Source organism: Vicia villosa, linkage group LG4, assembly GCF_029867415.1.
Source record: "Vicia villosa cultivar HV-30 ecotype Madison, WI linkage group LG4, Vvil1.0, whole genome shotgun sequence".
Classification (NCBI taxonomy): domain Eukaryota; kingdom Viridiplantae; phylum Streptophyta; class Magnoliopsida; order Fabales; family Fabaceae; genus Vicia; species Vicia villosa.
Genome location: NC_081183.1, coordinates 62,879,122 through 62,895,086, shown reverse-complemented (window position 1 = coordinate 62,895,086; position 15,965 = coordinate 62,879,122). Strand labels below are relative to the sequence as shown.

The 15,965-nt window shown below is 38.5% G+C and overlaps 1 protein-coding gene across 1 annotated transcript; it reads right to left on the bottom strand.

The window, feature by feature from the left end:
* Nucleotides 1-213: 213 nt before the first annotated feature.
* LOC131597286 (uncharacterized) lies at nt 214-13,991 on the bottom strand. The gene is made up of 5 exons (XM_058869992.1): nt 13,984-13,991; nt 13,759-13,866; nt 13,367-13,474; nt 4,156-4,267; nt 214-1,041 (listed from the first exon to the last, which is right to left on the bottom strand). Exons 1-5 carry the CDS (start codon nt 13,989-13,991, stop codon nt 214-216), a joined length of 1,164 nt encoding a protein of 387 aa, XP_058725975.1.
* Nucleotides 13,992-15,965: the final 1,974 nt, after the last annotated feature.

Here is a 15,965-nt window from a genome sequence, read left to right as displayed (position 1 = left end):
CACTTCAAGAAATTCATTCACAACCGGTAACTCTTCAATTGCTATTTTTCTCCCAACCGATAGTGAAGCAAACACAACAAACATCTTAGCTTCACCCTCCAGCAAGGTCCTCATCTCCTCGGTAGATATCGAATTAGCCATTGCTTCCTCTTCAGGAGTAAGGAACAACAGCCTCTTCCTAAAGTAGGCAATGTACACATGATTGGACTCTAACTAGTCCATCCCCAAGATAACGTCCAGATTACTGAGTGGTAAACAAATCAAATCCACTCCGAAATCCCTATCAAAGATAGTCAAGGGACAATTCAAACATACTAAAGAAGTAACTACAGAAACAATAGACGGAGTTCTAATCATTATCTTCCGATCCAAAGTAGATGGAATTATTCCTAATCTCGTCACACAATCCACAAAAATAAACGAGTGGGTTGCACCCGTGTCAATAATATCAATCAAAGGGACACCATTAATAAAACAAGTACCTTTGACCAAACGGTCATGACTGGTGGATTGGGTTCCCACCAATGTAAACACCTTCCCACTAGCCTGCGACTTCTTCGGCCTCTCACAGTGAGTGCTGATATGACCCTTTTCTCCACAGCTATAACAGGTAGGCATAATGCACCTGCAATCAGCTATAACATGTCTTGGTCTTTCGCACTTAAAGCATTTATTCGCCTCAACTGTACAATCATTAGCACGGTGACCCGTACCCCCACATCTGAAGCACTTCGTAGGATTGAGAATTGCCCCTCCCCCACTTGGCTTCTTACTTACAATAACTTTCTGTTCTCCCCTGTCAGTTGGAGCACTATACGGTGTACCTCCAAACCTCTGCTTACCCTTACTCTCATTCGCAACCTTGTAGTGAGCAATCCTAGCCCTGTTAACATTGTCATAGATTCTGCTTCTGCTCACCAATTCTGGATAATTTCTTATCTTCTGACAAGCGATACCCTGTTTGATCTCGGGACGCCACCCGTTCTCAAAGTTCAAGCACTTTGAAGTCATAGCCTCTTCAGTATTGTAATGGGAACAATACTGTACTATGTAACGCCCAGAAAAATAAGTATATGCTTAAATTGGACGTTTGTGACGTTTATTGGAATTTTACAGTTTTGAGTCGTTTCAGTCGGTATTAGTTCGGGATGGCGGACTAATATTTAATTGAAGGTTTTCATATTTTTGGTACTGGAAATATTATTAAGGTAATATTCTGCATTTTGGGGTTTTTCTGGGCAATTGAGTTTAGACCGTAAAGTAGATATTTTGTTGAGATATTTTGAGAAGTAGGGGGGATATAGAAAAGAAGATAAGAAAAGAAAAGAAGAAAGAAAAACGAAAAGGAAAGAAAGAAGAGAGAAAGAAAGGGAAGAGAGAAAGAAGAAGAGCAAAGATGGAGAGAAAGTGAAGGCGAGAGTTTTGGAGAAGATGAAGAATCAAACCAAGGTAAGGGGGAGTATGTTTTTTATTGTGAATTGGTATGGTTTATATGGTTGTGTTCTTGTTCTTCTTATTCCAATTTCCATAACTTTCTTATGTGGTCTTTTATTGATCTAAGCTTGTTTGAGAATAATTGTATGATGATTAAATGATACCCTTGTTATGTTATGATGATTGATCATGCTTTCTTTTCCATTTCCATGGCTTGCTTGAGTTTGGAGAAAATGTTAGGTTTTGAGAAAGATTAATGAATCAACCATGAAAGTTGGATGTTATATTGTTTATATGGCATGTGTGTGTTTATAATGATGTATATGTGTCAGAGAAATGTTTATAAGAGTTTGTTTGGTGGAAACGGTGATTTTTAGGTTTCTACGCAGCTTAGGTCGACCTACAAAGAGGTTTGCGTCGACCTGTGCAATCTAAAAGGCAAAATTTGCATTTTTTGTAGAATGCATCGACCTATTAGGTCGGCCTGCGCATACCCGAGGATGGCAGGAGTTCAATGCATCGACCTATGTTTACCATGCGTCGACCTACAACTTTTCCAATTTTTGACAGATTTTGTAACGATCATAACTTTTGATCTGTAACTCCGATTTTGTCGCCGTTTGAAGCGCTGGAAAGCTAACACAATAATCTACACTAAGATTTAATGAAATGATTCATAGGATGTAGTCTCCTATTATTTTTATTAGGATTTAGTGACAGAACTAAGTAGGGTTAACTTATGAAGTATGTTTATGTTTTCCAAACTTTGAAAAGTCGTATCTTTTAACTCGGGTGTTCGTTATGTGTCGTTTGAAACGTCTGGAATCTATTTCCATGCTCTATATGATGATGTAGGATGTAGTAGTGGTTGGTTGATTTTCATAAATGGTTTTGTGAACTAGTGCATGATAAATCATGATGATGTGTTGTGTGAACGTTATCGTATTGGTACGAGGTATGTGATTAATTGTTGATAACATGACATCATGTTCGTATAGGTTATGTATTAATGAATGTTCATTCTTGATATGTAACGATGTTTGGTTGTTTGTTGTTAACCTGATGTGTGGCCTAATGGCAAGTAACTATTGTTATGAAAATGGTATGTATTCGTTGTTGAATTATTGTTGATGTATTGATGACGTATGATTGTTTGGATTGTATTTGTGTGTTATGCGTTCATCTATGCCGATGTGGCCAGTATGTTTTGACGGTGAATGTGTGTTGTGTGCTTATGAACGCTGTAGCAACCTGCCCTAAAAATAAAGGTTTTAGAGTCGCCACCTATTCCGAAGTGCGAATAGGAAACCCTACGCAATTTAGAGATCGGGGTAAGTTATTATAGTCAGGTCGAGGGAAGGTGTTAGGCACCCTCAACCCTTTCCTAAGGTTTTTGAGGCTAAGTTAACAGCTATATGGCTAAGAGTATTAAGGGAAGGTTTATGCTTTCGAGGGTTAATAATTAAGGGAAATAAAATCGGGAAAGAATGAGATTTAGAGGGAAGGGGACTCGCCTTGGTTATCCAAGTGCCTATCGCAATTTAAAAGGCTTTTTGAATGGCCCATCGCAATTTTTAAAATGCAGATGTTCGAAGGTATTTTGAATTACCTTATCGTAGTTGTGAACATCGCAGTATTGAAGAGATGAAAAGTATGTAGTGTCGTGGTTTAGTGTTTTATATGTGGACGTACAACCCTGATTTTAATTTGTTACCATTAGTTGCAATAATCAATAGGTTTGATTACCATGGCTAACGGATTAAAGGGAGGATTGCTAACCACTATAATCGATGGATTGATTATCGCGAATAGCAAATGTGCGTATTTTAATTATCGTTACTCCTCATAATCGATAGATTCGATTAAAAATCATAACAAATTTGATAAAAGGAAAATGCTAATCATCGTAACCAATAGATTTAGTTAAAACCATTTAGCAAAATAATGTGTATTTTAATTTATAGGATTTGATTAATTAAATTAATCGATTATTAACCATCGCGACCAATAAATTTAGTCGAAACGAATAATAATTTTAATCCTAATATTTCGATACTTTGGACAAATGGGATGGAGCAAACCCTAATATCTTAATATGTTTATATAGGGTTTTTATGGTTTTTATAATTAAATAAATTAAGTCGGAATAGTCGAATACTCGGGAGAAATTATAATCCTAATCCTAATCCTATTTTTATTACTTTAATCCTACTTAAATAAACTAATTAAATTAAACCTAATCAATTAACAATTTAATCTAATTAATTGAATAATACAAATAAATAGAACCTGGGTACTGATTTGGTGTGGTATGCTTCTGAAGGAGTACCATGCAGTTGCATCCTTGTGAGCGTTAGATCAACCAGAGTGGGGATCAGATGGTGAGAAATTGAGGGTGTATGATATGCATACTGCGCCTGTCTACATGAGATTCGTGAATAGCAATGCATGAAAAAAAATAATTGTGGAAGCCTGGGTTCGAACCCAGGTTCCAATACTTGTTCCTTACAATCTTTAGCCAATTGTGCTGCTTTCGTTTGCTGATAACTATGCCCCTACGTTGAATTAAATATTGAGATGACATATTTTCCCAGATTTCAAAATCAAACTTTGCGTGGGCCCCATGTGCGTTCTGACTGACCAATAGGATGTTGGGATCGTATGCTGACTTTTTGACCCACGAATTAAAGACGGAGAGAGAAACTGTGGAGGACGATGGACCAATGGGAACGCAGCGAATCTGCCACGCCTGCACTCCGGCCACTGAGCACGTAGCAACTCACCGCCGGCGCCGGACTTGCTCATCTTCTCCGGCGAACCTCTAATCGGAAATCTGCGAAAGTTAACCAAAAAAGACAAACAAATAGCCCAGATCCACTAATCTGAGTGCTACGAACCCATTGGTACGGTTAGTTTTGCTTAACAATGCCTCTAACTATGATAAAGAGACCTCACCATTTGTAAACCCTAACAATGGCGTTTATTGATTCAAGGCGAAAACTTCGCATGTGATACGTTAGACTCGTTCCTTTTAACACCCTGAACACGATTATGCACCCCAAATCGATCAGCAACACTTAAATTAATGAATTCGAATCATTCAAACCTTACCTCCGATAGCCCTGAGATGGAGATTCTTGCGACGTTTTGGGACCATGTAAACACTTGGCTGGGCTTTAAGAATACTCAGAAACTCGACTGGGTGCTTGGGATATCTTGAAAGTGACTGCAAATCTCCTTCTCCAATTGCCCTAATTCCTTGGGTTTTGGTAGCTTGCAAACCCTAGTTCTTTTGTCCAAAATTCGTCCCCCCTTTGCTGCTGACTCTTTTTAGAATATATATGTGTATTTCAGGGTTTCTATGGGCTTGGATCATGAGCTCTTGATCATTTAAAATTTTGGAGAAAATATATCACCCAACTTTCTATTTTTTAACACTTAATCTATTCTCTCTCTTTTTTACATGAAATTTGTACCATTTATTGGATATTTGGATGACTGAAACTTGATTGGAAAATTAGTCCTTGACTTAATCTAATTATTTTATGTTTTACTTAATTTATTTAATATTTAAATGAATAAATTCAAATAAATAAAATAAATGTATTAAAACTAAAACAATAGATCTTTAGGTACTAACATTATTTGTGGATATGTTTTAGATCCAAAAAATAGGCCTAAGAATTCAAAATATCAAAAATTTCCACTTTGTATTAGATGTAATCTCTCAAAATCGCCCAACTTGTACAAGCTATAACTCCTTCATATAGAGGTGTTCCTGGACATTTGAGAGACCTTGAGATCCATTTGAGGCCTTGAATATTCCCAATCCTTTGATAAAATAAAAACCCTAGTCTTAGAGATCTTTGATTAGGAGAGAGTAACTTGCATAAGCCTCTGAACCTTGAGCCATTGAAGATTTATAGAGGGGACAAATTTTGGGGTATGACAGCTGCCCCTGTTCAATCTTCTTAAACCTGAAGAATTAGATAGGCACGTCTGCCTATCGTGATCTAAAGGTAGAAGATGATTGGACACTGAGAATGCCCCGAAATTTGCATTTGTTGGGAAGAAGTTAAGTGGGAGATGGGCTTTAAAGATGCCATCTAAGGTGAATACCATTCTTTCTCTCTCTTCTTTTTTTTGTGAAGCAGACGCTCTTTTTTTGAAGGAGCTACGCATTTAGATCGTAGCGTGGCCTAAAAAGGCAACCTTGACTTTATGCAATATTTATGATGCATGCGATGCATGATGCAGTGAGCTTCTCAAAATAAATGAGAGCGGTGCATGTATATGCAATATATATGAATGAGGTGTGTTAGTTGAATGATGTATGATTGTTAATTAAAGTATGTTAGTAACTCTGAAAAGAAAGATAACACCTTTGATTGTTGTTGATGATGTTTTGAAAGATATCACTTCCGCGGGACTAACGTGATAAGAAACCCAATTGAGAAACCCTTTTGTAGATCCTTGTTGTACAATTCTTTGTAAAACCCTGTTTGCCTGGAAAAGCTCCTAGAAATGATGGAATACGTCTTAAAGAATACTGCCTAGAAAGGCTCCTGAAAAGGATAGAATATGTCTTAAAGAAGAATGCCTAGAAAGGTTCTGCACCAATAGGATTACTTGTCATAGTTCTGACAAGCTCGCCTGCACCATTTGGATCATCTGCCCTTGTTCGGACAAATTTCACCTACACCATTTGGATCATTCGCCCTGGTTCGGACAAATTTCTCCTACACCATTTGGATCATTTGCCATAGTTCGGACAAATTTCACCTGCACCATTAGGATTATTTGTCCTGGTTCGGACAAATTTCACCTGCACCATTTGGATCATTTGCCCTTGTTCGGACAAATTTCACCTGCACCAATTAGGGTAATCTGCTATGCTCATAGCAACTTCACCTGCACCGTTTAGGATAATTTTCTATGCTTATAGCAACTTCACCTGCACCATTAGGATTATTTGCGAGGGTTATCGCAAACTCGCCTGCACCAATAGGATAATTTGCTATGCTCATAGAAACTTCACCTGCACCATTAGGATTATTTGCGAGGGTTATCGGAAACTCGCCTGCACCAATAGGATAATTTGCTATGCTCATAGCAACTTCACCTGCACCATTTAGGGTAATTTGCTATGCTCATAGCAACTTCACCTGCACCATTAGGATTATTTGCTATAGTTCTAGCAAACTTACCTGCCCCAAAGGAATTGCCTGTCATGGTTCTGTCAAGCGTACCTGCATAAGAGGAATCATTTGCTATAGTTCTAGCAAACTTACCTGCGTGAAAGAATTCACTTGTTTGGAGACTCACGACTCGAGGGTCGGAGAAAATACCATGTTAAATGTTCACGACTCGAGGGTCGAAAGGGAACGATATGTTTAGAAATTCACGACTCGAGGGTCGGAGAACACACCCATCACAACACGAGAGTTGGAAACTGGATTTTTGTAGTATTTAAATGCACTAGATGATATGCATATGCCGATGCTGATGTCAATCCCCAGATTTTATCTCCTTATTGAATCCGTTTGAACTTGTTTACTCCATGTTTGCACCTATACCATGACTATGCTTTATGCTGGCTTGGTAATGTTAATGTATGTGGATCATGCTTATGCTTATGTATATGCTGATTGATGTAATGAATGGAGCGAAGTAATGCCTTCTATAAGACTACCTGAAAAGGTTTTTTTATGGAAAAAGAATGTCTTAAAGAAGACTACCTAAAAAGGTTCTTGGAAATGATGGTGATCGTCTTTGAGAAGACTATTTGAAAAGGTTGAAAGATGTCTTAAAAGACTACCTAAAGAGGTTCTTGGAAAAAGAATGTCTTAAAAAAGACCACCTGAAGAAGTTTTTAGCAACGGATGAGGAATGTCTTTAAGAAGACTACCTGAAAAGGTTCCTAGACAGGATTGTAGGATTTGTCCTAAAGAAGGCTACCTGAAAAGGTTTTTGGAAGGGATATGAAGATTTGTCTTGAAGAAGACTATCTGAAAAGATTTTTAGAAACCGAATGCCTTAAAGAAGACTACCTGAAGAGGTGTGGTGCAATGTATCAACCCATGTATGTAATGCATGTTTTATGTAACTGCACGATGCTCCAATGATAGGTTGTTGACAACTAAAACGTATATGGCTGGCTAGAGTTGTGGGTTTGTTGGATGCTAGCGCGATTCCCCCAATACCTGTTTTTTGAATTTAAAGATCGTAGTTAGGAGAAAAGATTTGTTCGAGGTTGTAAAGTGTAGGAACTCCTTTTCCTTTTGTTGTGCGCCTTGCCCCGGTTTGACCCTTTGAACTACTCCATGCCTTTGAATTTTTGAAGTTCTCCATATCTTTCACCTTTTGCAATTCACACCTTTAACCTTTTCGAGGTTTACTACACCTTTAACCTTTGGAGGTTCTCCACACCTTTAGCCTCTCGGGGTTCTCCACACCTTTAGCCTATCGGGGTTCTCCACACCTTTAACTTTTGAATGATTCACCTTATGTAATTCTCCACACCTCCACCTTTTTTGGAACTCTCCACACCTTTCAAGATTCTCCACGCCTTTAACCTTGAGAGGTTCTCCACGCCTTTAACCTTTTGGGATTCTCCCCACCTTTAACCTTTCGAGATTCTCCACACCTCTAACCTTTGAATTGTTCACCTTATGGATTTTATATCCAATGCCCCAGTGTTTAGTGGAAAAAGATGCCTATGATCTCCAAGCTATGAAGGGAGTGCTCTAAGAAACAACCTTGTCATATGCCCCGACGTTTTAGATTGAAGGGTATGCCCTTTGATCTCCAGGATATGGAGGGTTATCCATGGTGTTCTATCCTTTTGAGTTTGAATTCTTCCCATGTTTGACATGCTCCTGATTGAGATTGCTTCGAGATGTGACCCAGGTCGACTGAACCTTAGTATGAATGCCCCTAGTTAATAGGATGTTTGATTGCATGCCCCTGTGACCCTTGAAATTTTGCCCATGTTTAGGAGAACCCTCTAGATGTGATTCCCTTATTCCAGAGTCTTTAATGATCACCTTTGATTATCCGATTTCGAGATCTCCTTGATGCTAAGTGTATATTCGTAGATGGCGTTGTACCCTCCGAAAAGTAACTCCAATGCGATGCGTGTGCAAGTTTTGAAATCAAATTCCGTTGTGAATTAGGACTGGATGAATGCTTGAAGAAGCACATTGGTTAGAAATAGTTTTAACAAACCTAGGAGTCAGTATAACAAAATCCTGCTTAGTATGCTTTCATGGTTAACCTTGCCTCAATTAGGACTTTTAAATGTTGTAACTTGGCCTGGTTCATGTTTTAAGAAACAATGGATATAAGGCTCAAAATTTTATTTATCCCACCCCTTTCTCCTTGATGTACTCCAGATCCTAAAAATTCGCCTAATCCAATGAATGTGCTTTGTTTGCAAGAGAATCGTTTTTGTTTTGATGTTGAGCATAAGCCTTAGTAGAGATCCAAGAACCGATGAAAAATGTTGTGAAGATCCAAGCATTTGATGTGAAGCTTTGGTGGTTTAGCAGTCACATGATTATCCATTGTATTTCGCCTTTGTTTTATCCCTTATTTTTTGCATGAACCAAATCCTTTGAATTTGATCCATCGGGATTCCCTAATTTTTTGCCTAAGTCGTTTGGTTTGTTTTCATGGAATTTTCCATTTTGACTTAGCGGGCGCTTTTCTCCTTTTTTCTTTTGAATGCTCCTTTTGATCCTTGGATATTTAATGTTGTGACTGTTATGTTGATTTTGATTTGCAAGCTTTGCCTTTGATACTTCCTCGATCCTGAATGATGTAATGAGGAAGAAAGTGTTGTGAATGTTATCTCCCTTGCTCCCTCAATCTTGGATGAATGCGAGTAAGAAGATATGCTTGAACCTTATGCTTGAACCTTGCTTAAATTGACTGATTCTCTTGACAACCAAAGTATGCCATTGAATTAATTGAAATCTACCCTGCCCCTGGTTAAAACCAAGGTTTATTTGAAAAAGTAGAAACGAACTCCAACTCCTGGCTCGAGGGGGTAACGAGGGATTAACATCCTTATATCTCTAGTGTTTGGGGATCGAAACAATGCCTGTACATCCTCGGTTCGGTTTTACCTTGAGAGCATATGTTTAGCTGGACTTAGTTATTTGTATTCGTCATTCTCCCTTAGGTTTGTTAATAATTGAAAGTCGAGATTGAAATAGAATAGAAGGGTGCGAGTGGAAAGTCGTAGTAGTGAGAGAATGAAGCAAATGAATTGATTTCAAAACATGCATGATTATTTCATTGAACTACTATTCGAAAGATACAACGCTTTACATTAGATAACACTTTGTGATCGTAGAGGTTACAACTTGAAATGATAAAACTATTGATCCTAGGGACAATCTCCTTTGTGAATCCATTGACCTTGTTTTACTCCTTAGTTCATGGACTTGTAGAAGTAAAGGGTAATTTCAAATTCTCCTTGGGCACGTCAAACCTGTCGGGAATGAATTAGTAGCGGTGGGTTTTCGTCGTATCGGAACTTCATGAGTATCCTTAGACTGAACCTCTTTTGCTTTTCCTAAGGATAGCATCACACCATTTGTAACCTTCAGCATTTGCAAGAAAATCTGTGACCCTTTTGCCCCCTTGGCGTGGGGTTAACACATGTCGATTTCCCTCCATCGTAGTTATGCATCTTTGTTCAGGATGTTGCCCCAGTTGGACTAATCTTTGCCCCAGGTTATCGTAGAGCGTCCTTGTAAATTTGATGTGTTCTAAGATGAACCCCTTTATGGCTAGATACCCCTTGAGTGTATCTATGAGGGAACTCTTTTGTTGAACTAATCCTTTCTCGACGATAGCCTTTTGTTGTATTTATAATCTTGTTTCGACAAAGGCATGAATACGTGGTTGGCATGGTGGAAGACATCCTTTTTTTTTGTAGTAAGGCCGAGATCTTTCTCAATAATTTATCCTTCTTTCTCCGTAGGTGACGATCCTCTTATTTCTTTGGGAGCTTCGGGAAACCGGCTAGCACGGTAAGTATGGATGCGGGCGAAGGTAGAAATGCAAATGTGAATGTAAATGCATGAATGCATGAAAATGCGAATGCACGCGTATACAAAAGGACTCCTTTATTTTTTTGTATATTATGAATCCTTATATGTAAAGCCATGCAGACGTGTGAAGTGTAATCTTAGGGATAGCCTTAGGGGCGACATTAGACCCTAGTAAAGTCCTTGCAAGATAGATGTTACGACACGTCAATGGAAATCCCTTAAATTAGGGAGTACGCAGAAGGTAGCGGCTTGTGACCGTTCAAGACAGTCACCAAGTTTCATGGCCATCGTGAAGCCAATTGACGTGCGTTAATGAGGATGTCCTTCAGGAGAAGGACACATTGTTGTAGAAACACATGAACATAAAAGAAAATCCCTATGGGCTAGGGGGTTCGTAGAAGTAAGCATAGAGTGACCATTCGAGACAATCACTATATCTCATGGCCATCGAGAGACCAATTGACGTATGCTAACGAAGATGTCCTTCGTAGGAAGGACGCGTAGTTATAGAAATACAAGGATGTACAAGGAAAGTCCCTACAGGCTAGGGAGTGCGTAGATGGCGATGTCCTTCGTGGGAAAGACATGGTTTTAGGAGTTAGAGTCCCTACAGGCTAGGGAATACGTAGGGATACCTGCAAAATTGAAACGCATAGATATTCGAAGTATATAAATCGCAAGCATATAGTAAGCACAAAAGCACAAAAGTCTTAAGTTCATAGGTTCGACGTAGTGGCTCTTGGGAGCCAACCTTTTATATGGGGGGTTCTAGAAGGTCTCATGGGGTCGTTCGTAGCCTCCGAGACTTTTTGTCGCTTCGGATTTTAGAACAACTCATTTTATCCATGAGGTTCGAATTTTTGGGGTAGGTTCTCGGAGAGATCAGCCAAGTATCCAGTCCTGCCCTCAACAAAGTCAAGCCTCGTTTTGGACATTTCCGAATACTCAACCCACTCCGAGTGGAGTTATCAATGAGACTCGTAGGCGATTCATGTCCCCTATTGATCTCAAAGTTAACTCCCACACTTAGGGTTTTAACACGACACAATATCCAGCAGTGCATATAAAAATATAACAGGCAATAAAATATAAATATATTCACATAAGCGATTAGATATAAACATATCATAAATAATTAAATATTTTTAGATAAAAATAAATAAATAAACAACATTTAAAAAAAATAAAAATAAAAATAATTACAAACCCTAAAAAAGGCACGTTAGCCAAAACCTAAACCCTGCCAAAACCTATAGGAGCATAGTATTCACCATTATAGTTATCCCCAGCAGAGTCGCCAGCTGTAGCAACTTGCCCTAAAAATAAAGGTTTTAGAGTCGCCACCTATTCTGAAGGGCGAATAGGAAACCCTACGCAATTTAGAGATCGGGGTAAGTTATTATAGTCAGGTCGAGGGAAGGTTTTAGGCACCCTCAACCCTTTCCTAAGGTTTTTGAGGCTAAGTTAACAGCTATATGGCTAAGAGTATTAAGGGAAGGTTTATGCTTTCGAGGGTTAATAATTAAGGGAAATAAAATCGGGAAAGAATGAGATTTAGAGGGAAGGGGACTCGCCTTGGTTATCCAAGTGCCTACGTATCTCCTTAGGGAGAATCAGAGTCAACGTAGTTCGGGCACAGGGTTGTACGCCTTAGAATTGAATTGGAGTTGATATGGTTGGAAGTTGTTTTAAAGGCTTTTTGAATGGCCCATCGCAGTTTTTGAAATGAAGATGTTCGAAGGTATTTTGAATTACCTTATCGTAGTTGTGAACATCGCAGTATTGAAGAGATGAAAAATATGTAGTGTCGTGGTTTAGTGTTTTAGATGTGGACGTACAACCATGATTTTAATTTGTTACCATTTGTTGCAATAATCAATAGGTTTGATTACCATGGCTAACTGATTAAAGGGAGGATTGCTAACCACTATAATCGATGGATTGATTATCGCGAATAGCAAATGTGCGTATTTTAATTATCGTTACTCCTCATAATCGATAGATTCGATTAAAAATAATAACAAATTTGATAAAAGGAAAATGCTAATCATCGTAACCAATAGATTTGGTTAAAACCATTTAACAAAATAATGTGTATTTTAATTTATAGGATTTGATTAATTAAATTAATCGATTATTAACCATCGCGACCAATAAATTTAGTCGAAACGAATAATAATTTTAATCCTAATATTTCGATACTTTGGACAAATGGGATGGAGCAAACCCTAATATCTTAATATGTTTATATAGGGTTTTTATGGTTTTTATAATTAAATAAATTAAGTCGGAAGAGTCGAATACTCGGGAGAAATTATAATCCTAATCCTAATCCTATTTTTATTACTTTAATCCTACTTAAATAAACTAATTAAATTAAACCTAATCAATTAACAATTTAATCTAATTAATTGAATAATACAAATAAATAGAACCTGGGTACTGATTTGGTGTGGTATGCTTCTGAAGGAGTACCATGGAGTTGCATCCTTGTGAGCGTTAGATCAACCAGAGTGGGGATCAGATGGTGAGAAATTGAGGGTGTATGATGTGCATAATGCGCCTGTCTACATGAGATTCGTGAATAGCAATGCATGAAAAAAAATAATTGTGGAAGCCTGGGTTCGAACCCAGGTTCCAATACTTGTTCCTTACAATCTTTAGCCAATTGTGCTGCTTTCGTTTGCTGATAACTATGCCCCTTCGTTGAATTAAATATTGAGATGACATATTTTCCCAAATTTCAAAATCAAATTTGCGTGGGCCCCATGTGCGTTCTGACTGACCAATAGGATGTTGGGATCGTATGCTGACTTTTTGACCCACGAATTAAAGACGGAGAGAGAAACTGTGGAGGACGATGGACCAACGGGAACGCAGCGAATCTGCCACGCCTGCACTCCGGCCACTGAGCACGCTGCAACTCACCGCCGGCGCCAGACTTGCTCATCTTCTCCGGCGAACCTCTAATCGGAAAACTGCGAAAGTTAACCAAAAAAGACAAACAAATAGCCCAGATCCACTAATCTGAGTGCTACGAACCCATTGGTACGGTTAGTTTTGCTTAACAATGCCTCTAACTATGATAAAGAGACCTCACCATTTGTAAACCCTAACAATGGCGTTTATTGATTCAAGGCGAAAACTTCGCATGGGCCCCATGTGCGTTCTGACTGACCAATAGGATGTTGGGATCGTATGCTGACTTTTTGACCCACGAATTAAAGACGGAGAGAGAAACTGTGGAGGACGATGGACCAACGGGAACGCAGCGAATCTGCCACGCCTGCACTCCGGCCACTGAGCACGCTGCAACTCACCGCCGGCGCCGGACTTGCTCATCTTCTCCGGCGAACCTCTAATCGGAAAACTGCGAAAGTTAACCAAAAAAGACAAACAAATAGCCCAGATCCACTAATCTGAGTGCTACGAACCCATTGGTACGGTTAGTTTTGCTTAACAATGCCTCTAACTATGATAAAGAGACCTCACCATTTGTAAACCCTAACAATGGCGTTTATTGATTCAAGGCGAAAACTTCGCATGTGATACGTTAGACTCGTTCCTTTTAACACCCTGAACACGATTATGCACCCCAAATCGATCAGCAACACTTAAATTAATGAATTCGAATCATTCAAACCTTACCTCCGATAGCCTTGAGATGGAGATTCTTGTGACGTTTTGGGACCATGTAAACACTTGGCTGGGCTTTAAGAATACTCAGAAACTCGACTGGGTGCTTGGGATATCTTGAAAGTGACTGCAAATCTCCTTCTCCAGTTGCCCTAATTCCTTGAGTTTTGGTAGCTTGCAAACCCTAGTTCTTTTGTCCAAAATTTGTCCCCCCTTTGCTGCTGACTCTTTTTAGAATATATATGTGTATTTTAGGGTTTCTATGGGCTTGGATCATGAGCTCTTGATCATTTAAAATTTTGGAGAAAATATATCACCCAACTTTCTATTTTTTAACACTTAATCTATTCTCTCTCTTTTTTACATGAAATTTGTACCATTTATTGGATATTTGGATGATTGAAACTTGATTGAAAAATTAGTCCTTGACTTAATCTAATTATTTTATGTTTTACTTAATTTATTTAATATTTAAATGAATAAATTCAAATAAATAAAATAAATGTAATAAAACTAAAACAATAGATCTTTAGGTACTAACATTATTTGTGGATATGTTTTAGATCCAAAAAATAGGCCTAAGAATTCAAAATATCAAAAATTTCCACTTTGTATTAGATGTAATCTCTCAAAGTCGCCCAACTTGTACAAGCTATAACTCCTTCATATGGAGGTGTTCCTGAACATTTGAGAGACCTTGAGATCCATTTGAGGCCTTGAATATTCCCAATCCTTTGATAAAATAAAAACCCTAGTCTTAGAGATCTTTGATTAGGAGAGAGTAACTTGCATAAGCCTCTGAACCTTGAGCCATTGAAGATTTATAGAGGGGGGCAAATTTCGGGGTATGACAAACGCCTGTGTGGTAATTATGGTGTGATGTAATTGATAACGATGTTATTAATTGGTGATGTATCCTTTTGGATAGAATATAAACGGTGTAACATGAGTATGTGACCGTGTTATATTGTTGATGGTGTTGTTGTCATGTAATAGAGTCATATAATTGCACAACATAACATTTCATTACGTTAATGGCGGAATGCTATTAACAGGAGGCCTGAATTGGCAGTTTTTACCAGTATGAGCTTAATGCTCGGTAAAGGTGTATTTGCCTGAGTGGCAAGAGGTCATCAATGGGAGCTACACGCTCGATGACAATGGCCTAAGTGGGAATTTCCTGAGTGGTATAAACTCCCAGCATAATGCTCGACAATGGTGTATTTGTCATAATGACAAGAGGAGTTTATTCCAGATTGGTACCACATGCATATGCATAGTCGAGTCTCATTCATCATTGTCTGTCTTTATAATTTATGTTATCATTCATGTGTCGCATTACTTATATATCGATTGTGGTTGAATGAGTGGATTGCCGTGACTTTTATTCTTGAGCTATTAGGTTGGTCAGTGTGTTGTATTTTGATTCATTATGTCTTAGTCGCTATATATATTATACTTCTTCATAATGAATTATATACTCACCCTTCTGCTGATTTGATGCTTGAGTGGCATCCTGCTGTGGTGTCGTTTTCTTTTACCTCCCCGTTTCACTTGGGAGGACGGCACGCTAAACCCTTCACGCGAAATTTGGAAGGAGAATGCGCCCGTGGCGGGATGAATTTTGTTTCAGTTCTTCCTACGATATCACACGAACTTTCTTATTTGTCCTACGAGTAGGAAAGGGGAAAAAAGATCTCAACTAAACCCTAGGAGTTTGCTAAGTGTGGGGATTTCACCTAGACTAGAAATTCTGGAGTCCGGGAGGTCGGTTATACATAGGGAAGTGTTTAAACACCCTACATATCTGTAGTACTCTACAGGAACCTTCTC